This window comes from Paramisgurnus dabryanus, chromosome 3 (assembly GCF_030506205.2).
Source record: "Paramisgurnus dabryanus chromosome 3, PD_genome_1.1, whole genome shotgun sequence".
In the NCBI taxonomy this organism is placed as follows: domain Eukaryota; kingdom Metazoa; phylum Chordata; class Actinopteri; order Cypriniformes; family Cobitidae; genus Paramisgurnus; species Paramisgurnus dabryanus.
Genome location: NC_133339.1, coordinates 22,985,384 through 23,012,081, shown reverse-complemented (window position 1 = coordinate 23,012,081; position 26,698 = coordinate 22,985,384). Strand labels below are relative to the sequence as shown.

The following is a 26,698-nucleotide window of genomic DNA, read 5'->3' as shown; positions in this document are numbered from 1 at the left end:
CTCTGGACTCTCCAACTCCAAGCCTAGAAGTCATGAGACTAGCACATGACAATGTATACCTCACACGTTTTCCAAGGGCAATGTTATTTGCTCCTTAAAAAAAGTTTTAACATTGAAATACTTTTAATCCACTTTTTACTTAGTAATGGAAGTCTTTAAACAGCAAGCCTAGATGATTTAAGATCAAATGTTATGGCCTATTGTAGTGTACATAATTGTCCTGCAATTTACAATTTTTGCAGCCTTATCCTTGAAAGGGTTAATATTATATAAGCATGACTTTTATCTATATATGACGAATCATTTTTTAAAATGGTTGTAACAGTAAGCTAACACTGTTTACAATGCTATCAAATAATTTCTATGATCTTCTATGATATCTTCACACATCGCAGTGGAAGCCTGCAATGGAACATACCAAACCATCTGCGAAATAGGGGATTTTCGCAAATATCTAAAACGACCGATTGCTCGAGTTAAACTAAAAAAATGTTAGTTTTATTGTACTGGAAGACTGAAATGTCCTCTCTGTAGTCTCGTGACACCAAGTCATTGCAAAATCCGAGAAAAAATGATATTGCGTACTCATAACTCATCCCCGGAGAAGCGGAAATGGACCCTGCACTCATGGTTGATCATGTGACATTCTCCATTTCGCCATTTTCTTCCTCTCCACCGGCGATTAGGCTCTTGGATTCGTGACCATCTCTTGCACTCTCATCCTCTTACTACGAGACCTGTCAACCTACACTAGTCCTTCTTTAGAGCCTAAACATCCACCACTGAAGCCTTCTAGCCTTTCTGCTTTTAGTTTTTAGTGTCCTAAACGTGCAAGAAGAATGTCTGCCCAGAGCCCCGAGTACTCTCCCTTCTTCGCAGTGATGGGTGCCTCAGCAGCAATGGTGTTTAGTGGTAAGCGTTTTGTCATTTTAATCTTAAATTGTGTGCAAGGATTACCATTAGACCTAGTCTGTAGTTTGGTTTGTTACATTTGAAACTTGAAAGCTTGCAGTGTTCGGTCTGCATCGACCGACTGGTTGTGAATGGACGGCGTTGCGGCTCGCTTATCGCTGTACCTGTAGTATGGGAACGGATGGGAAGGTTTCCATCACGGCACATGACGTCTCGGTTGACGTAATGTCTATAAATTATTTATTTCGTTTGATTATTTGCCTCATTGATTATTTGGCTAACTGAATCCTTGGGTGACAAACGTGAGACATTACTGTACAGTGTCATTTGAGTACGCAGCCTCTCTTTCAATTTAACATTTACGCAAGGACGTCATTTATTTAATGTCTACTAATGATATAATATGACTTCATGTTCATAAATATTAGTTTGGACATATTGAAACAAATCATTGATTTTCTACCTAAGGGTAAATCCATTAGTAAATTAACCGAAACAGGTTTACGCTTATCTTGCAACAATACTGTTTTAACGTATTACACGCCCAGACAAGAATCTACACGTCAGTTATCTCAAAGCTACACGACGCGCATTATCGTCAACAATAACCAAGAGAGGCTGATCACTGTCATTATTTATTGCGATGTTTCTTCAGTCTAAGCCAAGTGCGGTCTCAGCACACCGTGTTTAAATCCGGGAACATCCAAATAAATTTGACGCAACCAGGAGACTCTCTCGTGTAGTCATGTGACTGAGAAAGAAAGCAAATGTTCATTGTAAAATAGTTTTGCTGACCTAGCTTTTTATGTCTGTACACAGTCACAAAATGTACCTAAATAAGTTGATGTGTATTTTGGGGGAGGGGGTTAAGATGTAGGTGCTGGAATGATGTTCATTAGTAGGATATTTGCTTAAGCCACTTTTCTTGGAACAAATACAAATATGGAGTCTGTACCTTTAAATCTCTTGGCAAAGATGCATGTCATAAGAATAAGTGAAGTGTTCTTTCTCTCTGTCTCTTCTTGTCCTTGCCACTAAATGTCTCTCGATCTCTTTTTCTTTTTTTTAGCATTGGGTGCTGCATATGGTACAGCCAAGAGTGGCACAGGCATTGCTGCCATGTCCGTGATGCGACCGGAGCTGATTATGAAATCCATCATTCCTGTGGTCATGGCGGGTATCATTGCTATTTACGGCCTGGTCGTGGCTGTTCTCATTGCCAACAACATCTCTGAGAAAGTCACGCTCTACAAGTGAGTCTGCACCTCACTTCTGGCTTTTTGACAATAATTCTTGTATATAAAGTTACCATTTTATCAATCTTAGAAACTGTCTGTCTGTCATGTCTACTGGCTTGTTGAGATCTTTGACTTAAAAAGGCACATCACAAGTAAGAATAATTCAAACTAAATGTCATCTGCTCTGTGTCTCCTAGGAGTTTCTTGCACCTTGGTGCCGGGCTGAGCGTTGGTCTGAGCGGTCTTGCGGCCGGCTTCGCCATTGGAATTGTGGGCGATGCAGGTGTTAGGGGCACAGCCCAGCAGCCTCGCTTGTTTGTGGGAATGATCCTCATCCTCATTTTCGCTGAGGTCTTGGGGCTCTACGGGCTGATTGTTGCTCTTATCCTCTCCACCAAGGGTTAATTGTTGCTCATATTCTCTGTACATGTTAACATTCATCAACAACGCACACACAGGCACCAACACAAACATCTCCTGAGAAAACACATTGAGTAAATTCACCACCAGAAACAATGAGAGAGGAGTTTTTGCGTGCATGCGTGTATTGTGAGTGTGCTGTTTGCGAGTGAATGCGTGATTGGATTTCCTCTCTGTGTATAGTAGCCCGATGTGCGTTCCCCCTGTAAATGCGCTGTGTAGCTATTGCTCTTGTCCTGTATGTGTGTGCGTGTGTGTGTTTCGATCGATACCCAATTTCTCCTGTGCTACACCAGTTTGTCATCATTCTTTTATTTTGTCATCATTTTATTCTTATTGAAGAACAAATCAACTGTTTTGTTTTCTCAATTTTGGGACCATTCCAATACTGTCACTGATGTTGAGGACCTAGATGTAAAAAAGATGGATTATTGCTGTTTGTTTTTTCTTTCTGCTGATTATTTATGAAGATTTTTGAAATGTTCATTAAACAGTTTAAATGGATTAAAGTCTTTATTGAAATCCTGATTATCTAAATACAGTATGTGTGTGTACCAAAAATATAAATATATATGTATAGGTAGGTGAATTGCAATGTGGGAAATTTGTGGAGTTTCTTTGGATGTAATCACTGATTCCCATTGAGACCATTGTCTCAAGGTATTGATGTGCAAGTTTACTAAGTATGTGTGAGAAAAATGTGTGAGTGTGTAACGTAACATTCTTCAAACGTGTAGCGTTTAACTGTAGTTGATACTGTTTCTGGTTCCATCAATGGGTGAACACCAGCGCAGCTTGTCCAGTTTCCAAATAAAACTTCCTTAATCAAATTTCAGTTTCTCTTTCCTTAAGTCACACCGCAAGATTCTTAAATATTCTGCCAAACTTTCAATTTCTGTACTGCAAAAAAGAAATTTACTTTGCATGTCAGGTTTTGCCATTATACCATGATTTACACAAATGATCTATTATGAATTCTATATTGGATAATTTATCCGGCACTCTTTATGAACTTATTTCACTTAAATATTCATGTAAAAGCATACATGTTGACTATTTGTCATACATTTGTTACTGTTTTCTGAGGCAGAAGATCAACACATTATCAAGGTTGAATGATGGATTAATGCATAGGTTACCATCTGCTTGTCAGAATCACTGCATTGCAGCCTCAACCAAACTTTCCCATCAGCTCGTGCTGCAGGCACGCCACTACTGGTAGAGAGGGGGCGCTATAGACCAGCTTCATTTTGGACCCACTTAGTATTTGATCAGTATCATTGTCAGTAAGATTCTGATAAAAAAAAAGTTTAGTTAAATTAAATTATTTTGTTAATTAAAAGCTGTGCAACAATTACAATTATTAAAAAATAGTTTGTAACTCTATACAATCTATTTGTTCTCATTATTTTTTATGCTTTAAAGAAAATACACTAAAGAGAGTTTGGAAAGAAGAAGGAATACATGTGATTTATTATAATGATAAATAAATTGCAAACATTTAAAGAATTAAAACAAATTTTTATTAAAATATATTTTTAAAAATTGTTTTAGGTGGAAAAACATCTAGGTGTCGTTAGATCTACCTCTTTTGCCTAAAGATAAAATATTATATACACCTAAAGATTATATATACTACACATAACTAGTAATCTTAATCAAGATTATACAGGAATGAACAAATCCCCTTCACAGTTTCTAAAGAATGCAATATCCCAAAAATGTCAGTCAGCGGACATCATTTGGTTTTGAGCCATATTTTTAAATATCAGAACACGACGAACTAGAATAAATGGTTTGTTTGTTCCTATTATAACAGATAAATGAATAAAACCACTGTTAATAATAAAACATCCAGTACTAACAGTAGCATTGCTAAAATGAGGAAACATCAGCGAGGACATTTAAGTGGCAGCTGTTTAGACCTGTAATCGTACAGGCCTGAAAAGAAACCACACCTCCGTCGATTTTTTGACCAATCAAAGAAGAACACGGTAGGCGGGACTTGTTAAATCATTGTTTACGTCTGTCGGGAAAGTAGGTCACTTACAAGTGTGACAGTTAGCTGGTGGACAGGATCGGATTTCTATCGCATATACACGCGTTACAACGTTATACTAAACAGTTTAGGAATTATAGGCACTAACGATTGCGGTGGGAACACAGGTAGGTTTGATTTTGCTTCAATAAAAACCAATGTCTTAATGAATGCAGCAGACAGGATGTTAAGCTTCGGCTAAGTCCGCGAGCGCGTCCCCGTTATCGCTAAAATCAGATATGTGGCCTGTTGCACTTTCTATCATTTATTGTCGTATGGGCGTGGTTTATTATTTAACTGTAATCAACAGTATTTGTGTAACTGCAAGTGAACTAATCTTATAGAATTGCACGGTGCCTGGCTTGCTGGTCACTTTTTGCGAGGCCTAACACAGAGCATGTTTTGTTTATTTCGGAATTTACCGTAGAAGCCTAAGTAAAGCAATATGTCAGCTGGCCCTCAAATTACTATCTGAAATTAAATAACGGACGTTCGCAATGTCAGATATAGATCTCATAAGACTCTGGCCAAACTTACCGTATTGTCTGCTATTTCCCTCAAGAAATGACAAGTGACAAGACAAACAAACGATAAACCTAAAGATTTAATTTTGTTCTTTACTTTTAAATAGACAAGAATTACCATTTTTTTTAAATGAAGGCGGCAGTTTTTAAGTTTATGCTGCATTACGGTACATATATTGTATGTGGCAATGAATATTATATATATATATGGATAACTTAGCTGGTAGTAAACTACGTTATGGGTTAGAACCCAGGGAACACAGATAACTTACTGATAAAATGTATACCTTAAAGGCGGGGTGCACGATTTTTGAAAAAAACGAGTCGGGCCGAGTACCAATACACACTTCTAGCCAATAAGCAATAAGGGGCATGTCTAATAACCAACATCGTTGCCTGGGTTGCGTATGTCTGTGGGGGGGTCTATCAAAAGAGGGTCCTGATTCTATTGGGGTAGGGGCGTGTTTCTTTAGGTGATTTCAAATGCTAACATTGGCATTCAGAGATCGTGCACCCCTTTAAATTGTATGCCAAACGCGTAAATGTATTGTAAATTAGGGCTGCCCTATAAATCGAATGCGATTGTCACGCTCATCTCGTCAGTAAAGTCGGTTCCTTGATTAGTAATAAATTGCCATCAGCTGCTTTCAGATGGAGCGGCATTTACTACACAGAGCCATAGTTCCCTGAAAAGCGAGGAAATATTGCATTCATAATTGCAGGCAATTCATTGCGATTGTGGATACGATATTTCCCTGCTTAGTGACAGTTTATTACTAATTAAGGAAAAACCTACTTTACTGACGAGATGCACGTAACAATTGCATGCGATTTATTGTGCAGCCCTATTGTAAATAGGCTTACTGAAAGTACTGTAGAGTACAGAAGACTGCCATCTCCCTATTGTCCCAAATAGAGACAGGTACAGATCTCACCAACTAATTCAAGTGCATTAGCCTTATGTTTCTTTGATAAAGATTGGAATAAACTCCTATCTTTTTTCCTGCTCTCTCATCAGTGACCGACAGGTGTGGAGGTTGGCATGTCAAGAAGGAGCAGAAACAGCAGAGCGTGGCGGTACGTGTGGAGTGGAATCCGCAGGGATGCAGATGCGAGGGCTTTGGTTTTGGCCTCTGAAAGCGACGAGTGGAGTTACGATCGCCAGGCGGTGGGTCACTGTTGATATTGTATGTGGAAATATACCTAAATGTTAATTTTTCAAGATTATTATTAGCCTCAAGTGTCCCCAAAATGTGCCTGTGAAGTTTCAGGTCCAAATACTTATTATTAGATTATTTATTTGCCCTAGTAGGAGCGCTTCTGGGGGATACGGTGAATAAGCTAAAGTCCGAAAAAGTCGGAGTGTTCCTTTAAATAGTGCTCAACATGAGGAACATCCAAACAGCACAAACATCCATTAAAGTATTACAGATGACTCCACTGTGTTTATATAAGTTCAAATGTTGCTGCACATCAAAAACGTTAAAAGTCATTGATTATTGCATGTCTTGTGATCGGTTGCGATACGTGTGTGTTTCTATACCTATGCCTGGTTATAGATGTTGATTTTCAACATGCATTTGTTCTGCAGTATAGTGATTCCGATTCAGAAGCTGAGTATCCAGCCATAGTGCCAGCAGTTCCAAGTGCAGTGCCTGTAACCGGAGAGTCATACTGCAGCTGTGATTCACAGATGGAGCTCGGATGTAACCCGCGAATCCGAGGTTACACGCACCTGCGAGACTGCTACTGTGGAGAAGATGACCAAGGTAGTGCCTGTTTTGACAGTACTTGTCATCAGTCAATCTTGGCTGTGAGTTCCACCCTATCTGATATTGGCATTTAACATGTTTGGCAGATTTTGACTGGGTGTGGGATGAAGGGAGTAGATCAACCGCAACATTGCTGAGCTGCGACAACAGAAAAGTGTGCTTCCATTCGGAATATAGCTGCGGAACAGCGGCCATTCGTGGCTCCAAAGAACTCTCAGATGGACAGCATTTCTGGGAGATCAAAATGACTTCACCTGTCTACGGCACAGACATGGTTAGTGTAATAGTGCCACACAAAGGTTGGGCCGAGTGTTTGTTTTGGTAGTTGTTTGTATGCTTTGTTGAAATGGGGGCAAAGTGCTTGTTTTGTGCATCTTATTTTAAAAGGGCTGATGCGCAGCAGATACTAAACTTAGCAGATGGCTGACTTTGTTTTTCATTGTATACGGGATGATAAGTTCAGTAATATTCAGTGTGTATCTATGTAGATGGTAGGCATTGGCACATCAGATGTGAATCTGGACAAATATAGGCACACGTTCTGCAGCCTGCTGGGTAAAGATGAAGACAGCTGGGGTCTGTCATATACAGGTAAAACAAGTTTAGTGCTTCATTCATAAACACCTATACTTTGTACAGCACAGGGCTTAAGGATTCTTTTGTAATGTTTGTTTGTGCTCCCGTCAGGTCTGTTACATCATAATGGGGACAAAGTGAGCTTTTCATCACGTTTCGGCCAGGGTTCTATTATTGGTGTTCACCTGGACACATGGCACGGAACCCTCACCTTTTATAAAAACCGCAAATGCATTGGTGAGCGCTACACTGCTTTCAGCTGTGTTTTTTTGTTTGTTCTAGCTTTATGTGCATATGTTATAGAGACAGAGCGCAGTTATGCTAATTTGAAAACCACGCCCACCGGGGGGGAAACAATCCAACCGTCTCCATTGACTTTGTATGCGAGAGGCCGTCTCCTTGTCATTTCTGGCTTATAACAAAAACAGAATAATCCCTAAAAACTGCTGTGTGACAAGATGTACAGCTAACAAGCCAAAGAACCCAGAAACATGTTTTTATAAACTGTCGAGCCGTAAAATCCAGCCTTTAAGGAGAAAAAAGTGGATTGCCGACTATGTTTCCCCCTAGTGGGTGCAGTTCTACTAATAGAAGTACTATGAAAAGTTGCCTGTTTCCACTTTTGTGTCTATAAATGCTATTTTTTTGGGGTCGACAGCTTATATAAACTTATTTCTGTTTTTTTTTTTTTTTGCTTGTTAGCTGTACATCCTGTCACACAGCAGCTTTTAGGCAATATTCTGTTTTTTGTTATAAGCCAGAAATGACAAGGAGGCAGCCTCTCGCAATACAAAGTCAATGGAGACAGATAGATTGTTTTCCCCCCGGTGGGCGTGGTTTTCAGGTTATGACACGCTGCGCTCTGTCTCTATGTAGTGTCAGTTTCTGCCAAAAAATGAAAGATGATAAGGAGATACAAGTTCTTGGAAAAATATTTTTAAAACTTCAAGTTAACATTACTCGAATAGCTCATTTAAGTAACCTGACAAACATGTTTTAGGTAGGCATGAAACATGATTATTCAAGATACTTATTTCTTGAAGCTGACTAGTTAGTTTGTCTAAAAATTATTTTGTGTTGTTGTTTATGTAATGCAACCTTAATAATAACTTGAAGGTAGTTTAAATGATTGTTATAGCTACAATTACAATTGTGTTTTAGTTAGAGATGCAGCAATATAAACTGATTGGACTGATTTCGGCAGATTACGATAGTTTGGTGGGTATATTAAAGTGACACTTTAAAAAAAAAATGCTCACTTTCCAGCTCCTCTAGAGTTAAGCATTTGTTTTTTACCGTTTTGGAATTCATTCAGCCGATTTTTGGGTCTGACGGTACCACTTTTAGCATAGCTTAGCATAATCCATTGAATCTGATTAGACCATTAGCATTGCGTTAAAAAATAATCAAAGAGATTTATAACTTGACTCTTCTGTAGTTACATCGTGTACTAATTGTGTACAGATATGGCTAGGAACTATACTCTCATTCTGGCGTAATAATCAAGGACCTTGCTGCCGTAACATGGCTGCAGCAGGCGCGATGATATTACGCAGTGCCCAAAAATACTCCCCTGCTATTAAAAGTAATCAAGGGGACTTATTCGGGCAGTGTGTAATATCACTACGCCTGCTGCAGCCATGTTACAGCAGCAAAGTCCTTGATTATTACGCCAGATTGAGAGTATAGTTCCTAACCATATCTGCCTAGAAAATCACAACTTTTAATTTTCTGTCGGTCTTACACAATTTGACTACAGAAGAGTCAAGTTTTAAATAGGAAAAATATCGAAACTCTTTGGTTATTTTTGAGCTGTTTTGCTAATGGTCTAATCAGATTCAATGGATTGTGCTAAGCTATGCTAAAAGTGGTAGCGCCAGACCCGGAGATCAGCTGAATGGATTCCAAAACGGTAGGGGGAGCTGGAAAATTAGCATATTTTCAAAAAAAGTGTCCCTTTAATATGCATTAGCTAAATTCTGAAGATTAAATTCTCTGAATATAATTAATTCATATAATGACCATTAATATTAAACATTAAACTTTTGATGTTTCTTTACATTTGTTTTTACACCGAGCTCAAATTCATTGCATTTTCCTGTTCTCTTTGGATTGACTGGATATATCGTCAATAAATATCGGCTATCGGATAGTGTAAAAATTGCTTTGATTGGCTGATATATCAGTGCATCTTTAATTATAAGTGGGTTTATCATTATAATAGAAACTTTATGTGTTTGTGATAGGTGTAGCAGCTACAGAGATAAAGAATAAGCGTATGTTTCCCATGGCATGTTCCACCGCTGCCAAAAGCAGCATGAAGGTGATTCGCTCTGTTTCAGCCCCAACCTCACTGCAGTACCTCTGCTGCTCCCGTCTCCGCAAGCTCCTTCCCTCCGGAGTCGATGCCCTTCGAGTGCTGCCCCTCCCACCTGGTCTTATACAACTTCTTGACTCCAAACTAGGATGGGTGCTGAGCCTGGACCACACACAACTGCACACACGCTCGAACACACACACCTCGCCCGGCCCCTCTTCGGGTAGTGACTCTGAGGGCTGCTCATCAGACCCTGAGGCTTGTCAACGAAAACGTTGCCGCTGGACCTGAAACTGTGCACGCCTCATACACATCCACTCACCCTTTCATCATGCAAACATTAAAAATGTTTCCTTAGATGAAGAAGAATCAATTTAAACACTGGACTTATGCTTTCTCCTACAAAAGCGAATGACAGTGTTTGCGTCATAAATCAAAAACTAAATTTAAGGTCAGTAGAGCCAGTTTAACTAGTTGTAAGTATTCTTTCTTAATGTTCAAAAGGTAGCTTCCCCATGCAGGTGACACAATAGCATTCTTTTCTTTTTTTTATACTGTTGTGAAGTTCCAAATACACAATGGAATGACGGTCATCTGCTCTTTAAAAAACAAGATGGGAACTTTGTGACATCATTCTAGGGAATAATAACATCCAACACCCTTTGAAACAAAGTCCCACTCACACACATAAACAAAACATTTACATTGAGTGAAGTGTACATTTTTCCATTACTTGGATCATGTGGGGGTAGAAAAAATTATGTGAGGAATAATAATTTACAAATGGTGAAATGCTCACAAGATCTGTTCTGTCTTCATGTTTGAGTCTATTTATCAAACAATCATTACATTTTTACACTCTTGTTATTGAGTGAATTAAGAGCAGTGATGTCCGAATGAATATTATTGATAAAATGTGTTTTAAATACCATTAAGTTTGGAACGGTGAGGAAAATGTGTATGTTTCTATCTTTAGGAATTGCAATGGGCCCTAGTTCTTACTCAAGTGTGTATGTTGGTGTGTGTGTTTGAACAGTATTTCCAGAGAAATGCTGTGTTTATTTTTTTTTATATCTTGATGCAGTTGTCAAACTGACTGATCTTAACTTAATGGAAGTTAATTCAGATTTCAATCTGTGCAACTGATGTCTACATGAGGTTCATATTGAATTCATATGGGGTTTATATTGCAGGTTTTGTAATTCATTGTAAAGAAAGAGCAAATCAGTTTTTGTTATGCATAAGAGCACTTTCTCGCTTATTGTATCTATAGAAATATATGCAGATCCCCTATGCTACTTTATGCATATTGTATGCATATTGTCCTGAGTTCTCTCTCTTTCTACCCCCCTGCCCCACAGTTTTCTTGTCTTTCTATATACATTAAGCATGGCCTTTTCTATGTATTATAAAAATATATATGCATTAAAAAAGGGGCTGGTTATTTTTTTCGTTTCTGAAATCTTAATAAAGATTTCCTAAAAACAAGTATGGAATTACTTTGGTACACAGGATTTTAACTACATTCAATACAGAGAGCTTTATCAACAAATCTTTTGGATAATAATAAGTATATTAATACTCACGAAATGCCGCATACTGACGTGAAGCAGTGGACATAATTTATGCAACTTAACACGTTATCGATAGTATTATTGTATGCAAACGTGTGTACTAACTAGCTATCGCACTTGTAAGGTACTATACAACATCATTAGCGCCCCTTTAAGCGGAACTGATAATATTCACATGTTTCGCACGGACTGCTTTTCCTGGCGGATTGTAGCAGGCGTGACGTAATTGTGGAGGTCAAGGTAAAAGACTGGTAAGATATTATTTGGAAATCTTGTCGGATTATCATTTATTTCATTCATTTATTCTTCTTCTAGTTTGAGCTGCTGTGTTTGAACTTTACCTGTTTAATATCTGGAATGTTATGAGGTAACGGGTGACACGTGAGGTATGCACGCTCAAATAACCGCAGCTGAATGTATAGCTGTTCTTTAGTGTAATTTAGTTATTAGCTGTTTTACTCGTTTATTCCGCTTTATATACTGCTTGCAGAACAAGTAATAACAAAATATTTACTATTTACAACATAGACATTTAATAATGCATTTGTAATTAATGGCTAGGTCAATATAGTCCGCAAGAATTAAACCACATCAAAGTCAAATTAGCTTTATGTTAATTTCAAACATATACAGTACAGCTAAGTATAGCAATACTAATGTGGTACACACAGGACCCTGCTTAGTGCTGCTGAATGAGAGACAGTGCGGGATAAGACAACACAAGAAATACTCTTAACTGTCCTAAAAAGACTTCAAAAAAGTTAAATAAGAACTAAAATAAGACATAACCCTTAAACTTAGCCGAACTATATATTACACTAAATATTAGACTATGCAAGGCTAGATAAAATGCATGTGGGCAAACAGCATCATTACACAAAAGATGGCCCTTCTTTTTAAACTTACAGTTGTGCTCAAAATGATTCATACCAAGGCCAAATTTCTAATCATGGTGAATTTTTATTTCACGACACAAAAAGGCAGCAAAAACTGTAAGACATTGTGTTAGAGATATTCATTAAAAACATTCGCTGTTTTTTCTTTTATTTATATTTTGACAAAATGTCCCATGTCCAAAATTATTCATACCCTTTCTCAATAATCAATGGCAAAATCGTTCAAAAGGTTATTATAATTGGTGACAAGGTTTTTGAACAGTTCCACTGGGATTCCACTTTTGCATAAATCCCCAAATCCTTGAGGTCGGAAGGCTTCCTTGCCATCACTTTGGTCTTCAGTTCTCTCCACAAATTCTTATTTGAGGTCCGGATTCTGGCTTGACCACTCCAAAACGTTGATATTGTTCTCTGCCAACCATTTCTTGACCACTTTTGCTGTGTGCTTTGGATCATTATTTTGTTGATCTTCTGCACGCCCACTGCCCAGGTCAAATTTTTCTGCATACTGTATGATGTTTCGCTTCAGAATCTTAATGTAGTCTTCTTTTTTCCTGATTCCATTTAATTTTACAAGATTGCCTGGCCCATTGGCTAAAAAACCCCCCCAAAGCATCATGTTCCCACCACCATGCTTGACCGTGGGGATGGTGTTCTTAGGGGTGAAAGCATTGCCTTTTTTCTCCAAACAAAAGTCACATCCCTCAGTCCAAACAACTCGGTTTTGAGTTGAATCAGATCATAGAATTGGTGACAAAAAGACTTCTTCCTTGTCCATGTGAGGTTTTGCAATGGCTAGATGAGCTTTTCTGTGCCTGTCTTGAAGAAGCGGGGCCCTCCAAGGAGGCCAGCCTGGTGGAGTGTCTTCCTTGAAATGTAACCAGCATTATTAGCCTCCCGTACTTACAGTCTTACCAGTGCAGGGATCACTTTTGGCTCTCTACAAACATACTTTTAGATTTTCTACAGTGTGAAACTTTTAAATAATGCTTTGCAAAGTGGCCACTATTACTTGAAAAAATTTGGAAATACCTTTGTAGCCTTTCCTTTCTTGGGATGATCCATGCGCAACTGAAGGTTTACACTAAGCTCCTTGATTTTACCCATAACTTGCAACCAGGGTTGCAAGATTCACATAAAAACCAGTCCAATGGCCATTCAAAATTTGTCCAAAATCATCCCAATGATTATTCACAGCCCAAATACCGACAACTTATGAACCAACTACTTACATCTCTAACTAGCAGAAAAACATCAAGCTGTTAAAACAGTTTGAAGCCCAATTCAGAACTCTGCCAAAAGACAGCAAACCTATCAACGCAGCTTGCATCTGACCAGAAACTGACTAGCACACAGGTGTATCAACTGTACTAAATTTATAGTTTAATTAGATTTATTTTAGAACATACTAAAATTTAACAGAAGCATTTAAAATGGTGTAGAAGATTGCCTTTCCTGAGAATTTTGCAATAAGATCTGTGGTATGAATAATTTTGGACATGGGACATTTTGTCCAAATGTAAAAAAGTATTAAAATAAAAAAAAATCATTATTATCACCAACAAAATGCCTTGGTCTTTACCCACTTTTTTGTGTCTTTCCACTCAGACGTTTCCAATTTACCAAATAAAAAAATCACCATAATTAAAAATTTGGCCTGAGTAATGTGGGTATAAATAATTTTGAGCACAACTGTATGTTCTAATCAATATTGAATTGTACAACCAAAAGTGTATGAACCACAAAGGTTTCTTGATCAGTTCAATGCCATTACAGTTCAGATCAAAAGTTTAAAATCTATTCTGTTTTAATTCTATTTTAAAAGTTCACAGTAATTGACATGGCAATCATTTTAAACAACTTTCATTACATTCTAATTTATAATATAATTTTATAATAATAAGTGTTGTCAGCTGCAATTATTAATCAGGCTTGGCAAGATTTTGGTCTTATTTTTTGCAAACCTAAATAGATGCAAACTATTTGCTTTGTACATTTTTCTGACGTATGAACAATTAAGGAAAATTCACAGTACTTTGTCACTTAAAGTTGCTTACCCCAATCAAGTTTCAAGTATGTCCATCTTTTATTACTTATTCTCTCTCTCTTTTTTAAGGTAACCTTATATTTATATTATCTGTCGTTTAGGCAAAATGGTAAAGAAAAAGCGACTGAGGCTTATAGCCGAGATGGCACGAAAAATCCGGGCCTACCGGGAACTGAAGAATCGGCCACGCGACTCTCAACGCTATGCATTAGACTACGAAACAATGACACGGCCTTTCACTGGTAAAATGCTGCCAGTGCTGTCTTGGCCAGATGTGCGAAGAGAAACCAGACTTTTTACGCTACTTTCTGGCATGCGCATGTTTGGGGTGGGACGGATCTTCACACGCAAGTCATGGCTGGATGAACATACAGAGCCATGTTATTGGAAAATAACAAAAGTCAAGGTGGATTACACAGCAGAAGTAAGTACTTACTGTTATTATCATTTGTGCAAATGATTGTAAATGCATGTGTTAAGATGTTACATATGTGTTACGAAAAGCAATGTTTTCTTCCGTAGAACATGGACCATGGAAAAGCATGGGGCATTCTAACATTTAAGGGTAAGTGTAAACCTCTTCTAATATATTGACTAACTTGCAAGTTGCATTGAAAGTAATTATATACTGAGTTCCTGTAGCTCAGTGGTAGAGCAGTGCATGAGCAATACAAAAGGTTATGGGTTTGTTCTTAGGAAAGCTTGTTATTGCCCTGTAAGTCGCTTTAGATAAAATAAAAAATTACTGAAATGATTTAGACAGGCCAAGTTAGAATTCATTTGTTTGCACTTTACAGTCACATTTAATCAGAATCAGAATCAGAATGAGTTTTATTTGCCAGGTGTGCACAAGCACACAAGGAATTTGTTGTGGTTTTCAGGAGCTCTTGGTACATACATACATACATATCAAGTGAGAACAGAAGGAACATTTTAAAAGTAAAACTAAGAAAGTAAGTAATAACAAATAAGTAAAATAAAATAAATAATAATACCAATGTGGTATACATTTGGATCAGAAGACATAGAGATTTGTATTGTATATACAACAGGATGAATAGAATATATTTTTTATGTCCGGGGTGGGTGGGGTCTGTGATGATGTTACAAGTCCTGAAGGTTGGGCAGGTGTACACCAATAATCCTTTCAGCTGTCCTGACAATCCGTTGCAGTCTTCTAATATCTGATTTGCTGGCTGACCCAAACCAAACAGTTATAGAAGTGCACAGAACAGACTCGATAACAGCTGAGTAAAACTGTGTCAGCAGCGCCTGTGGCAAGTTGAACTTCCTCAGCTGACGAAGGAAGAACAGTCTCTGTTGAGCCTTTTTCACAGTGGAGTCAATGTGATTGTCCCACTTCAGGTCCTGAGAGATGATGGTGCCCAGGAACCTGAATGACTCCACTGCCTCCACAGTGCGGTTCAAGATGGCAGCATTTTGTCTGTTCTTCTACTAACATGTTCTAGCTTTGAGACGAATTAACCAAAGTAATAAAAAATGTAATTGGTATAGGTTGCAGCTTTACGGTGACTTACTGTTTGGTGTTTCAGGTAAAGAGGAGCCCACAGAACGTGAGGTGGATAAGGTTATGTACCACGACTGGCGTCTGGTGCCCAAATATGAAGAAGAGGCTTTTAAACGCTGTGAACCCGTCCCCGAGCCTCCTGTTCGTTACGTGAATTACCCACCTCTCCTGCGTGCTATGATTCTGGCTCAGCAGGCGAAACAGTTGGGAGTGGCAGTAAGCGCTATCCCAGAGCCCTCTCTACCATTAAAACGAGATGTCCTGCTCAGTTATGAGTATTTCAGGAGTCAGGAAGAGAAGAAGAAGCAGGAGGGCACACCTGTCTGATCCTGAGGTCCATTTTAGGGGGATAAAGGTCATGTCTGTTTAATTCCTTTGAATGGCCAGTGCTTACAAAAAACTGTTTTTAGTCAATGCTATATTTTGTAAGCGGTTCAATCCATCACCCTGGAAATATGTTGCTAATGAGGGGGAGAAGATCTAAAGGAAGGAGATTCCTGTTGCTCATTTGGACAGGCGTCCAGAGTCAGACCTAAAAGAACAACCCTCTGTGGAAAGACTTTTTTTCCCATTATGTCATGAAAAAATGTTTGTGTCTAGTGTGTTTGTTTTTGCATTATTTGCAGCTCAATTAAATGTCTCAGAAGAATAAAGTCGTTCAACTGATTTTGGTCTGATTTTGTAGTAGTTCCCAATGTCAAACTGTCCTCCAAGGCTGGCTTGACTGGTTTTAACATATAGTATAAAAACATGCACGTGTAACCTTTTGGTATTTTTATCGTAAAGTATTTATACATCATGGTAGTGTTTATTGTACTGCATTTATGCCGATTTAAACAAAATCATTCGTAAATGTATATAGCTAAACGTATTTTGTATGATTCAACCAAATGGGATTTTTAGTGCTGCGCACATGCGCATGTCATCTAGCGACACCCATTGGCGCGCGCAGGCGTCTCGTGCCTCTTTCTTCTGAAAACTCTGGAGGCATCCGTGTGCCCTGCACTGCCATTATGATCATACTTTTCCTAACGCTGTTTGCGAGTGTTTTCAAGACCGGTAAGTAAAACAGTAAGGGGCGCTTGAATTTCTTTTTGTTAATCGTCATGAAAGTGTTTGAATGACTTGAGCATTTTACGTCTGCTGTTTATGAAAAGGTTTATCTTATGAGCTATTGTTTGCTAGGCTTGCTATCCAGATCTGCTACTAACAGTGCTATGTGTAGATAATTGTTTTACGGATAATTACCATGTTCAAACCTGTACTTAGCTTTAAGATGACCCGGCAACCTCTATAATGAAAGCATTTCGCTACACCACACGCGGGCCATTCATATCTTTAAGATTACCATTGAAGTCACGGCACCAACTAGAAGTGTATCGAGCCCTAGTCTATTATAAAGATGAATTGCAATTTGAAGTTGTTTCTAACCCAAACATAAAGGTAGTAAGTTGCATTATTTGCATGTTCGTTTTATACGTTTTACTCTTCATCCTATTAATAGTGTAGGTTGTGTTTTTTGCGATTGGCTCATACCTATTAGCCTGTGCCATATTCATCCGTGATTGGCTAACAACTACGAGCCTGCGCCATGCGCCGTCGTGATTAGCTTATAAATATTCGCCTGCGACAGGCTAACCATTGATTGGCTCAGATCAGTAACCGCCTGCACCATGCTCATCCATGATTGGCCAGTCTCTATTAGATACTGCGCGAGACGGCTGCACTAATAATGGGTACTAAAAGGTCACTGTCCGACCAAAAAGGGCTCGTTGATTTAGGGGCGAAACACGCCAGGACTGTTCAATCTGGTATGTTTAAGGACTCAAACCAAATAGACACAATCGTGCAAGGAGCTACATTATATTGTGAGCCTATGGCAATATAAACCTTGTATAGAATATGATATATGGAACATAATTCTCAAATACTTTTTATAGAATTTTTTCAATGCTAAGGCATAGGTTTTCAGCACGATTATTGTCGTGGCATTCGGGAAATAAGTGGGAATACTAATAGGTTTGTTTATTTATTGCTGTGATATTAATACTACGGTCAACCCAACCGCGCTTTTTGTTGTTTGTAAAGAATGCACATAAATATTTTAATAATTTATTTAGATTTTTAGGTTGTTTATGACATACTGTATAAATGTAGCATGATTTATTAGACGCGTGCCCTTTAAGAATAATTTTTGTGCCATTTATGTTTCTGCTACAAAACACTATTTAGTCGTGTATTGCGTAAGTACAAATTAGTTTTCAGAGCTGATAGTATGTTTGTTTATTTGTTTCTTTTTGTTTTGTATGTTTTTCTCAGGATGGACCGGTCCGAACGAGCGCACGTTTATAGCAGTGAAGCCGGATGGTGTTCAGCGCAGACTGGTGGGTGACATCATCCGCCGCTTTGAACGTAAGGGCTTCAAACTGATAGCCATGAAGTTCCTGCAGGTACGAGTGCAACTGGACCATTAAAATGTATCACACAACATCATCTACTTGCCCCTCTCATAAGGGAATGTGTAACATTGACTTGATCTACAGGCTTTCTTGTAATTTTAGCTAGTAGGCCACAATGCAATGTCCTTTTTTAAAGGGACACCATGAAACTTTTGGCCACTAGGGGGTGCTAGACACGTATTTTTCACTTCTAGCGCCCCTAGAGCCCACAAGCGCCGCAGCACTGTCGCAAAGGAAAGGAACTGGCCAACCTTAAAACTAAACTAAAAACTAAACATTTAAAATGCTAAACGATCAACATTTTGAGACAACAGGGAGAAACGCAGTCATGTTACAACTTTCTGATGAGGAACTCGTCGTGGCAGAAGCCATTTCTCAATCTGAAGGTTGCAGCCTCCGGATGTCGTATTTCTAATACGTCATCAAGACTGTCTTATTTCACAATATTAACAATTACAAAGTTGACTATTATACTTAGTTAATCGTAAATTGTTGCAGTATGCTTATGACTTGCGAATGTAATGCTCAGTTTACCTTAATAACCCAGGCTTGATGACGTGTGCAGCCTGCATATTTGACCTCCGGAGGCTGCAGCCTTCCAATTCAGAAACGACCAGACGTATTTCCTTGCCTTTTTCCAAACAAATATTGTTGCATCCTCTCTCTCTCCCTCGCCACCAGGATTTTCCGCAATGGCGCTCGTTATTCCTCTTTTTTGTGTGAAAATCGCTCCAAATCCAAGTAAACCGATGCGTTTAGGTCTGCCGCTTTGTAATACGTCACGCGAGTGACAGCGGAACGCAGCAAATGAGGAAGAGAGAAGAGAGAAACGCTCGGATCTGATTGGTGAATGAATAGGGTTTGGTTTTACACTGTGAGCAAGTTTGAGTGCTATAGCATCCTGGATTGTAATGTAAATATCATAGACACAGTAAAAAGAAAGGTAAATACGTGAACACAGCATCTGAATACAGGGAACTATATGCAATATAATCGCCGTAATTTATAAAGAACATCGCATTTATGTATGAATCAACAGTTTATATAAAAAATTGCCTTAAAGGGGAATCGAACCCGGGTCGCCCGTGTCATAGGTCCGTGACACTAAAGACTGTGCCACAGAGTCACATATTAGAAACTGCTCTCTACACTCGTTAAGTAGCCTCCAGCAAAATTCACGTTAAAAACAAATTGTGTGGAGGAAGTGACGTATGCCGTAAAGCAGTCGAATTTTGTAGTTTTTTTTTGTGCTCTGGTTACTACCACAAACCCTAAGTTTTAAAATACGAGTAAAAGTGATACAGACCCCGTCAGGCTATGGTAGACATGTCATTCAACCTATTTAAAGTCGATGTACTATCACAAGGGTCTTGAAAATGTATTATGAAGGTTGAAAAATTACATGGTGTCACTTTAAATATTATCTTGTGTTTAGGCATCTGAGGAGAAGCTCAGACAGCATTACTGGGATCTGAGGGAGAAACCTTTCTACAGTGGCTTGGTCAAATACATGAGCTCTGGACCTGTTGTAGCTATGGTAAGGGATAGTCTGAAAGTATGCTAGTATTTTACGTTCATGCTGATGTAATGCTAACCTCTAAAAGCTCATGGTCATGCGCCTTTGATGCACTGTGTGTCCCTGTGTTTCACGTTGTGTGTGGGTTTTTTTTAGGTGTGGCAAGGGTTGGATGTGGTAAAGACGTCCAGAAAGATGCTCGGAGAGACAAACCCTGCAGATTCTTTACCAGGCACTATCAGAGGAGACTATTGTGTGGAAGTGGGCAGGTTGTATGTTTTTATAGTTTTAATGTTTATGTGTGTGAATTAACAGTTTGGTTAACTAAAATTGAATGTTTACACAAATGCTTAATGTATTGTGTTATATTTCTTTTGTGCAGGAATGTCATCCATGGCAGCGATTCAGTTGAAAGTGCTCAGAGAGAGATCTTACTATGGTTCAAGGAAGATGAACTATTGTGCTGGGAAGAGTGCAGCGAGCACTGGATCTATGTTTGAAAATGAACTGCATCTAGCAAAACTGAAATCCTGGCAGTAGGATACATGCTCCCTAATAGTTTAAGTAAACTCTGCTTAAGACGTCAATTGACCAAAATACTTAAAATAGTTACAGCTTTTTCAATACTAGCTAGAGGTGGCTTAGGTTAAGGTGCTGAGTGTTTTTGGTTAAGCTTATGAACATAAAGGGATTTTGTCTTTAGCTTTTCTTCGCTCGTGCTGCTATTTGTTAGATTTTCTTCTCCAACATTTCACTTCATTACTCTATGCTCTTATTGGTCAGTTATGCCCTTATAGTTACCTTGATTGCACTGTTTTGACGTTCTCAATACTTGAAATGTTTACAGCCACTTAAAAGACAATGTTTACATTTTTACATCCAACAGGTCATACACTTTGTCATCTTTGTCCACTACAACATAATGGCAATAATGAATGAATATCCCAATAATGTTTTGTCTTATCTTAGTTTTGTGGTTGGAACTCATGACCAAAGGGTGCCTCACATCACAAATAAATTATTCATTTGTACATTGGGTGTCTGTCTTCTGTATTTTTGTAATATTTAAAGTATATAATATGTATGCAGTACTGGTCTACCAACTCATAATAAATATATAAAGCTAAAAACAGCATTCTTCAGCACATAAACATGTTTATTAATACTTAACCACACATACAGTAGAGAACACAGAGTGATGATTTACAAGGTGACTGGGTGGGATTTCCATCTTTTCAAACCTGTAGCTAAAGGGACACCACCTTAGCTGTTAACCTCATGCCTAATCCCAAGGGAGGTTATCAAATCCAATCAGCACACATCTTACTGAGGTTGCAAAATAAGATGCAATTCGTTGAATTATTTTGTTGAATGCCCTTGAATGATGAAAACGGTGCTTTGGGTTGTGCTAAAACCAGATCACCTATTTACCTGTCTTAATGTATCTACAGTGAATCTTTCAGTATATCTTTTGCATTGTTTCTTTGTTCTTTACCCATATCTAGCCAGGTGATACTGGTTAACTATACAAAAGCCTTCTGTCTGGACCAATGTGCGTTTTTTTTTCTGAAAATCATTTTCTATCCAGCTTCACTCTTAAAACATTTCTATCAATTCAGTGAGCTGTGTGCTGAGGGATGGGTATAAATAGGTATTTGGCAAAAACTGGGTAGTTTCTCCAATAACAAAGTTTGGTACTGGTTTAAGCTGTTTATACGCATTTAATTTGCCATTCAGTCATAAGATGCAGAGAGTTTTGAACACTGGCTGTGTTTAGGCAGGGTAAAGTTTTAAGGTGAAACGACGAATTGCACAGGTAGTTATAATTTAGGGTAGGAAAATACAGGCCACGGGGTTCAGTATAGGACTTTTATAGGGGTAGTTACAAGGCAGAATTTGGGGTATAGTTACAGAAAGAGGTAAAACTTTATATTCTGTCTTTGGGGTGGAGTTATGGGGCAAATGGGGGCAGGCAAGAGGTGTCCAGTAGTGTTACTCTGGGCAATAAGACACCTGCCAAACAATGATATGGCTTCTCTCTGCTTTAGACAATGCCGGCTTGATCTGAGTGGCTGATTCGGCATCAGCTGGTTCCTCTGTCTCATCGTCCTCTCCGTCACCTAAGAAATAGAGAGAATAAATACGATGATACATAATAGTAAATGCAAGTATGGTGAGGTCATTATACTGAGCTCATGAATATTTATTAGCGTGTGCTGATATTACCAGACCACAGGCCAGCCTTTAAAGGGATAGTTCATCCAAAAAATGAAAATTCTGTCATTATTTACTCACTCTTATGCTAGTACAAACCTGTATTCATTTATTTGTTCTGCTTAACACAAAGGAAGATATTCTGAGCAACGTTTGAAACCAAATTGTTTTGAGCACCATTGACTTCCACAGTAGTATTTTTCCTACAATATAAGTAAATGGTGCTTATGTTTCCTGCTTCATCATTACAAATTTCTTCCTTTGTGTTTAGCAGAACAAAGAAATGAATACAGGTTTGTAACAACATAAGATTGAGTAAAATATGACAGAATTTTCATTTTTGGGTGAACTATCCCTTTAACATTTGTGTTTTCTTTTATCCAGTGTTTTATGCAGAATGAGTCTAAGTCAAGATAAAAAATTGTAGAGATTCTTACCAATACGAAAGTCAATGTAACCCTCTCCTCCACTCAGCACCAGCACGTTCTGAAGACTCTGTGCTTCTGTGTCCGCTGGGGCTGCTGTGGACCCCTGAGACTCTGATGGGCTGTCCAAAACACTACCATTCAGGGTGGCCAACACATTGCCTGAAAACAAGTGAGGGGATACGTTGAAATGACAGAATTACACATGACATTGCAGGGAGCTCACTTATTGACATAATAATAAAAATGTGAATGCATGCAAGTCGATTTGGATAAAGATGACTGGCACATGCATAAGCAAAAACATAAATATAGTAATACACTAAATACTCATTTGGCATGACTGACCAATCAGAACCAAATATAAAAAATCAATACTAACCGGGCACTGTCACAAAGAACTTGACTGCATCCCGGTGTCCATGAAAACAGAGTTGAGCCTGAGCCATGGAGCAGTACGGTATGAAGCTGCTCTTTTCGGAGTTACTGTCATCTGCATATACATGTATCACACCCCCTGATGATGTGGGCGACACCTTATTGGCTGCAAGAGCATGAAAAACACATCAGAAACCAATTACTAAATCTCGCGTTTAAGGCCACTGATTATATATTTATAATACATCTGCCAGAAACTGCTGAGGAGAACATGGTTACTTAAAAAAAACTTGCAACATGCAACATTCATGCATAAACAGAAACAAAACACCATGATGGTTATTACTCAAAACAATAACATATAACAAAGATATAGAGATAAATCATATACGACACCAAAAAAAAAAAAAAAAAAAAAAACACTGACAGAAATCAAGTTGGAATAAATTAAAAATAAGAAATAAATGTAAACCCAAAAGAAGCGCATAATATAATGAGAGTCCGAATGCTCCATACTTACCCCTCAGTCCCAGAAGCTGACCTCGATGAAGCACTACAGCTACAGGAAAGAGGAAGAGGAACAGGGCAGGACAAAAGAGCAACACTAATGAGACATAGCGACGGATTGAGAGGGTAAAATTGTGAATAAGAAACAGATAAGTTCGGAGAAAAAGGAGATCGCCAAGTGCCACAGAAGTTGCTGGGCAATTGATGGATTAGTAAAGGAGGTAGCCTAGAGCAGTGGTTCTCAAACTTTTTCAGCGTGCAGCCCCCCTTGTGTACGATGCATTCCTTCGCGGCCCCCACAAAAAAAGTTTATGACAATTTTGTTCTAAAACGTAACATTTTAATTAGACAATACATATTAAATTATACAAAGTAGTTCTGTTGGTTAGTAGCCTTATTTTTTTAGGTTTAATTACACAGAATTCATGATAAATTAATGTCTTTTATAAAATGTCATAAAACTGGGGGCCCCCTGGCACAATCTCGCGGCCCCCAGTTTGAGAACCACTGGCCTAGAGGTTAATGTTCCATGCTGAGCAGATAAACAGTTTATAATCCCAAATTGTTGATAACTTTAGTGCACAAAAACAGGAAGAGTCATAACTGCAGTTTGTGATGTACTGCTGACAAGACATTTGGAAAGTATTAATATGTTGTGTTTTGGATGTCCTTCATGATTTTGCTAAGTAATAGATGTTGGTAGTACATTCCAATCAACCAATCAGATAAGAGCAATATGCATTTTGATCTTATAACCATTGTACACGATTGGTATTCATCTATCATTTCCGTTTGATTGTAGGGATAAGTTATAATTAAAACTGCAAGCAGTGATGGAAGGGCCCTCGCACGCATGTGCACCGCCACTTTATGGCCTTAGTAAAGCAATGAACCAGGGGGATTGAAATTTCAGTGGGTAAATATAAGCGGATATTCAAAGGAACTTTGAAGTGCCACACCTCCTTTGTGCAGCAGGTGGCGCTATGATTGTATTTGATTGTTGTAACATTGATGTGTTGAGGCCAGGACCCTTGTCAAACGTATGATGTCTGTGACAGGTCGGACATTGCATGCCTGAGTCACAACAGCTTTCTCATGGAGAAACATCACTCTTTGCAAGGCCGCCACGGACACGCCCTTCAACGAAAAGTCAAGATCTTCGCAATTTATCATCGCAAAGGGCTTAAGATCAGTCTCACCTGATATGATAATGATTTGATTAAATCTCTAAGAGCAGTAAATCACAGTGTGAAACATGGCATTTCCCGCTGCCTCTAGGTGGCGCTATGACTGAAGCTGAATATTGGCATTGAAATGTGTTCAGGCCAAGACCCTTATCAAACGTGTGAAGCGTGGGTCAGATTGGACATTGTATGACTGAGTTAGAACCACTTCCTGTTTCATGGCGAAAACGCTGAAATTTGTCATGCCGCCACGGACACACCCTACAACGAAAAGTCAAAAGCTCCGCAATTTAACATCGCAAAGGCCTTAAGATGAGATTGACCAAATATGACGATGATCGGATTAAATCTGTAGGAGGAGTTCGTTAAAGTATGAAGCCTGGAAATGACCAAATTTGCACAAAAATCAAGGCAAAAATTAAAAATGGCGGACTTCCTGTTGGGTTTAGAGCTTCGCTCCAAGAGACTTTTTTGTAGGTCTTGGGGTGATAGATGATCCTACCAAATTTCGTATCTGTACGTTTTTCGTAGCGGGGGGGCTGTTCTCTTGAAATTTTGCAGGTGGCGCTATCGAGCCATTTCTACACGCCCACTTCTGGCGCCTATACCACATGTAAATTTTCGCCACTTCTGACATGTGTGCAAAATTTCATGAGTTTTCGAGCATGTTTCGCCCCTCAAAAATGCGATTCACTTTGGAGAAGAAGAAGAATAAATAATAATTAAAACTGCAAGCAGTGATGGAAGGGCCCTCGCACTCATGTGCACCGCCACTCTATGGCCTTAGTAAAGCAATAAACCAGGGGGATTGAAATTTCCGTGGATAAATATAGGTGGATATTCAAAGGAACTTTGAAGTGCCACTACTTCTTTATGCAGCAGGTGGCGCTATGATTGTAATTGATTGTTGTAACATTGATGTGTTGAGGCCAGGACCCTTGTCAAATGTATGATGTCTGTGACAGGTCGGACATTGCATGTCTGAGTTACAACAGCTTTCTCATGGCGAAAAATCAAACTTTGATAGGCCACAACGGACACGCCCCTTTAACGAAATGTCAAGATCTTCACAATTTATCATTGTGAAGTCCCTAAGTTCAGACTGACCAAATATGATGATGATCTGAATACATTTCAATGAGCAGTAAATCACAGTGTAAAACATGTCATTTCCTGCTTCCAGCAGGTGGCGCTATAACTTTTACTGAATATTGCCATGTTGATGTGTTCAGGACAGGACAATTATCAAACTTGTGAAGCGTGGGTCAGATTGGACATTTTAAACCTGAGTTAGAACAACTTCCTGTTTCATTGAGAAACAGAAATTTGGCAAGCCGCCACATACACACCCTCCATTGAAATGTCAAGATCTCCGCAATTTAGCATTGCAAAGCCCTTTAGATGACACTCACCAAATATGATGATTATCTGATTAAATTTATAGGAGGAGTTTGTTAAAATACGAAGGCCAGAAATGGCAAAATTTGCACTCAAATTACAGAGAAAATTCACAATGGCTGACTTCCTGTGGGGTTTAGAGCTTTGCTCCAAGAGACTTTTTTGTAGGTCTTGGGGTGATACATGATCCTACCGCATTTCGTATCTGTGCGATTAACGTAGCGGGGGGGGCTGCTCTATTGAATTTTTGTAGGTGGCGCTATAGAGCCATTTTAACACCCCAAGTTCTGAAGCCTATATCACATGAAAATATTCGCCACTTTTGACACGTGTGCAAGGTTTCATGACTTTTTGAGCTCGTTTAGGCTGTCAAAAATGGGATTCATTTAGCGATATTTTGCGAGGCCGCGACGGACACGCCCTTTAACGAAAAGTCAAGGTCGTTGCTATTTATCATCACACAAGGTCTTGAGATTAGACTGATGAAATATGATGTTGATATAATCAAATCTCCAAGAGCAGTAAGTCACAGCATAAAAGGTGGTATTTCCTGCTGCCTCTAGGTGGCGCTATGACTGATACTGAATTATGCCATGTTGATGTGTTCAGGCCGGGACCCTTATGAAACGTGTGAAGTTGGGGGCAGATCGGACTATGTATGTCTGAATTACAACAGCTTCCTGTTTCATGGTGAAACATCACACTTTGCCAGGCCGCCACGGACACGCCCTCCAATGAAAAGTCAAGATCTTCGCAATTTATCATCGCAAAGGGC

General features: G+C 38.8%; 5 protein-coding genes across 23 annotated transcripts in view; 4 read left to right on the top strand and 1 right to left on the bottom strand.

The window, feature by feature from the left end:
* Positions 1-636: 636 nt before the first annotated feature.
* Positions 637-3,400, top strand: atp6v0ca (ATPase H+ transporting V0 subunit ca). The gene is made up of 3 exons (XM_065280190.2): positions 637-912; positions 1,982-2,165; positions 2,348-3,400. The coding sequence occupies exons 1-3, from the start codon at positions 840-842 to the stop codon at positions 2,553-2,555; spliced, it is 465 nt and encodes a 154-aa protein (XP_065136262.1). The 5' UTR covers positions 637-839; the 3' UTR covers positions 2,556-3,400.
* A 1,176-nt stretch (positions 3,401-4,576) lies between these two features.
* Positions 4,577-11,285, top strand: spsb3a (splA/ryanodine receptor domain and SOCS box containing 3a). Its single transcript, XM_065280196.2, has 7 exons — positions 4,577-4,736; positions 6,151-6,300; positions 6,724-6,901; positions 6,991-7,178; positions 7,393-7,495; positions 7,592-7,717; positions 9,727-11,285. Exons 2-7 carry the CDS (start codon positions 6,175-6,177, stop codon positions 10,086-10,088), a joined length of 1,083 nt encoding a protein of 360 aa, XP_065136268.1. The 5' UTR covers positions 4,577-4,736; positions 6,151-6,174; the 3' UTR covers positions 10,089-11,285.
* Positions 11,286-11,494: 209 nt separating this feature from the next.
* mrps34 (mitochondrial ribosomal protein S34) lies at positions 11,495-16,418 on the top strand. Of its 2 annotated transcripts, none has more exons than XM_065273218.2 (4): positions 11,495-11,622; positions 14,416-14,738; positions 14,837-14,879; positions 15,868-16,418. In XM_065273218.2, the coding sequence occupies exons 2-4, from the start codon at positions 14,421-14,423 to the stop codon at positions 16,167-16,169; spliced, it is 663 nt and encodes a 220-aa protein (XP_065129290.2). In that variant the 5' UTR covers positions 11,495-11,622; positions 14,416-14,420; the 3' UTR covers positions 16,170-16,418. The 2 variants fall into 2 exon arrangements, with proteins under 2 accessions (XP_065129290.2, XP_065129291.2); XM_065273219.2 differs by lacking the exon at positions 11,495-11,622 and adding an exon at positions 11,681-11,757.
* Positions 16,419-16,743: 325 nt separating this feature from the next.
* nme3 (NME/NM23 nucleoside diphosphate kinase 3) lies at positions 16,744-20,848 on the top strand. The gene is made up of 5 exons (XM_065280348.1): positions 16,744-16,901; positions 18,162-18,292; positions 19,737-19,838; positions 19,974-20,086; positions 20,200-20,848. Exons 1-5 carry the CDS (start codon positions 16,856-16,858, stop codon positions 20,315-20,317), a joined length of 510 nt encoding a protein of 169 aa, XP_065136420.1. The 5' UTR covers positions 16,744-16,855; the 3' UTR covers positions 20,318-20,848.
* A 464-nt stretch (positions 20,849-21,312) lies between these two features.
* mapk8ip3 (mitogen-activated protein kinase 8 interacting protein 3) overlaps positions 21,313-26,698 on the bottom strand; it is a 38,499-nt gene continuing 33,113 nt past the window's right edge. For 15 of the 18 annotated variants that reach the window (XM_065280218.2, XM_065280265.2, XM_065280245.2 and 12 more), the window contains 4 exons: positions 23,355-23,393; positions 22,839-23,000; positions 22,469-22,618; positions 21,313-21,937 (listed from right to left, as the gene is read on the bottom strand). In XM_065280218.2, the coding sequence (XP_065136290.1) occupies positions 21,810-21,937; positions 22,469-22,618; positions 22,839-23,000; positions 23,355-23,393 (479 nt within the window). In that variant the 3' untranslated portion in view covers positions 21,313-21,809. The remainder of the gene's footprint in view (positions 21,938-22,468; positions 22,619-22,838; positions 23,001-23,354; positions 23,394-26,698) is intronic. The other 3 variants (XM_065280328.2, XM_065280253.2, XM_065280309.2) reach the window with 1 other exon arrangement.

Bases quoted from the DNA above. Each gene is read 5' to 3' on its own strand.
- atp6v0ca (XM_065280190.2), top strand. From the start codon at position 840: ATGTCTGCCCAGAGCCCCGAGTACTCTCCCTTCTTCGCAGTGATGGGT. The intron at 913-1,981 runs GTAAGCGTTTTG...TCTTTTTTTTAG, and splicing joins AGCAGCAATGGTGTTTAGTG to CATTGGGTGCTGCATATGGT. The intron at 2,166-2,347 runs GTGAGTCTGCAC...TGTGTCTCCTAG, and splicing joins GAGAAAGTCACGCTCTACAA to GAGTTTCTTGCACCTTGGTG.
- spsb3a (XM_065280196.2), top strand. From the start codon at position 6,175: ATGTCAAGAAGGAGCAGAAACAGCAGAGCGTGGCGGTACGTGTGGAGT. The intron at 7,496-7,591 runs GTAAAACAAGTT...TGCTCCCGTCAG, and splicing joins CTGGGGTCTGTCATATACAG to GTCTGTTACATCATAATGGG. The intron at 7,718-9,726 runs GTGAGCGCTACA...TGTTTGTGATAG, and splicing joins TAAAAACCGCAAATGCATTG to GTGTAGCAGCTACAGAGATA.
- mrps34 (XM_065273218.2), top strand. From the start codon at position 14,421: ATGGTAAAGAAAAAGCGACTGAGGCTTATAGCCGAGATGGCACGAAAA. The intron at 14,739-14,836 runs GTAAGTACTTAC...TTTCTTCCGTAG, and splicing joins AGGTGGATTACACAGCAGAA to AACATGGACCATGGAAAAGC. The intron at 14,880-15,867 runs GTAAGTGTAAAC...TTGGTGTTTCAG, and splicing joins GGGCATTCTAACATTTAAGG to GTAAAGAGGAGCCCACAGAA.
- nme3 (XM_065280348.1), top strand. From the start codon at position 16,856: ATGATCATACTTTTCCTAACGCTGTTTGCGAGTGTTTTCAAGACCG. The intron at 19,839-19,973 runs GTAAGGGATAGT...GGTTTTTTTTAG, and splicing joins CTGGACCTGTTGTAGCTATG to GTGTGGCAAGGGTTGGATGT. The intron at 20,087-20,199 runs GTTGTATGTTTT...TCTTTTGTGCAG, and splicing joins TATTGTGTGGAAGTGGGCAG to GAATGTCATCCATGGCAGCG.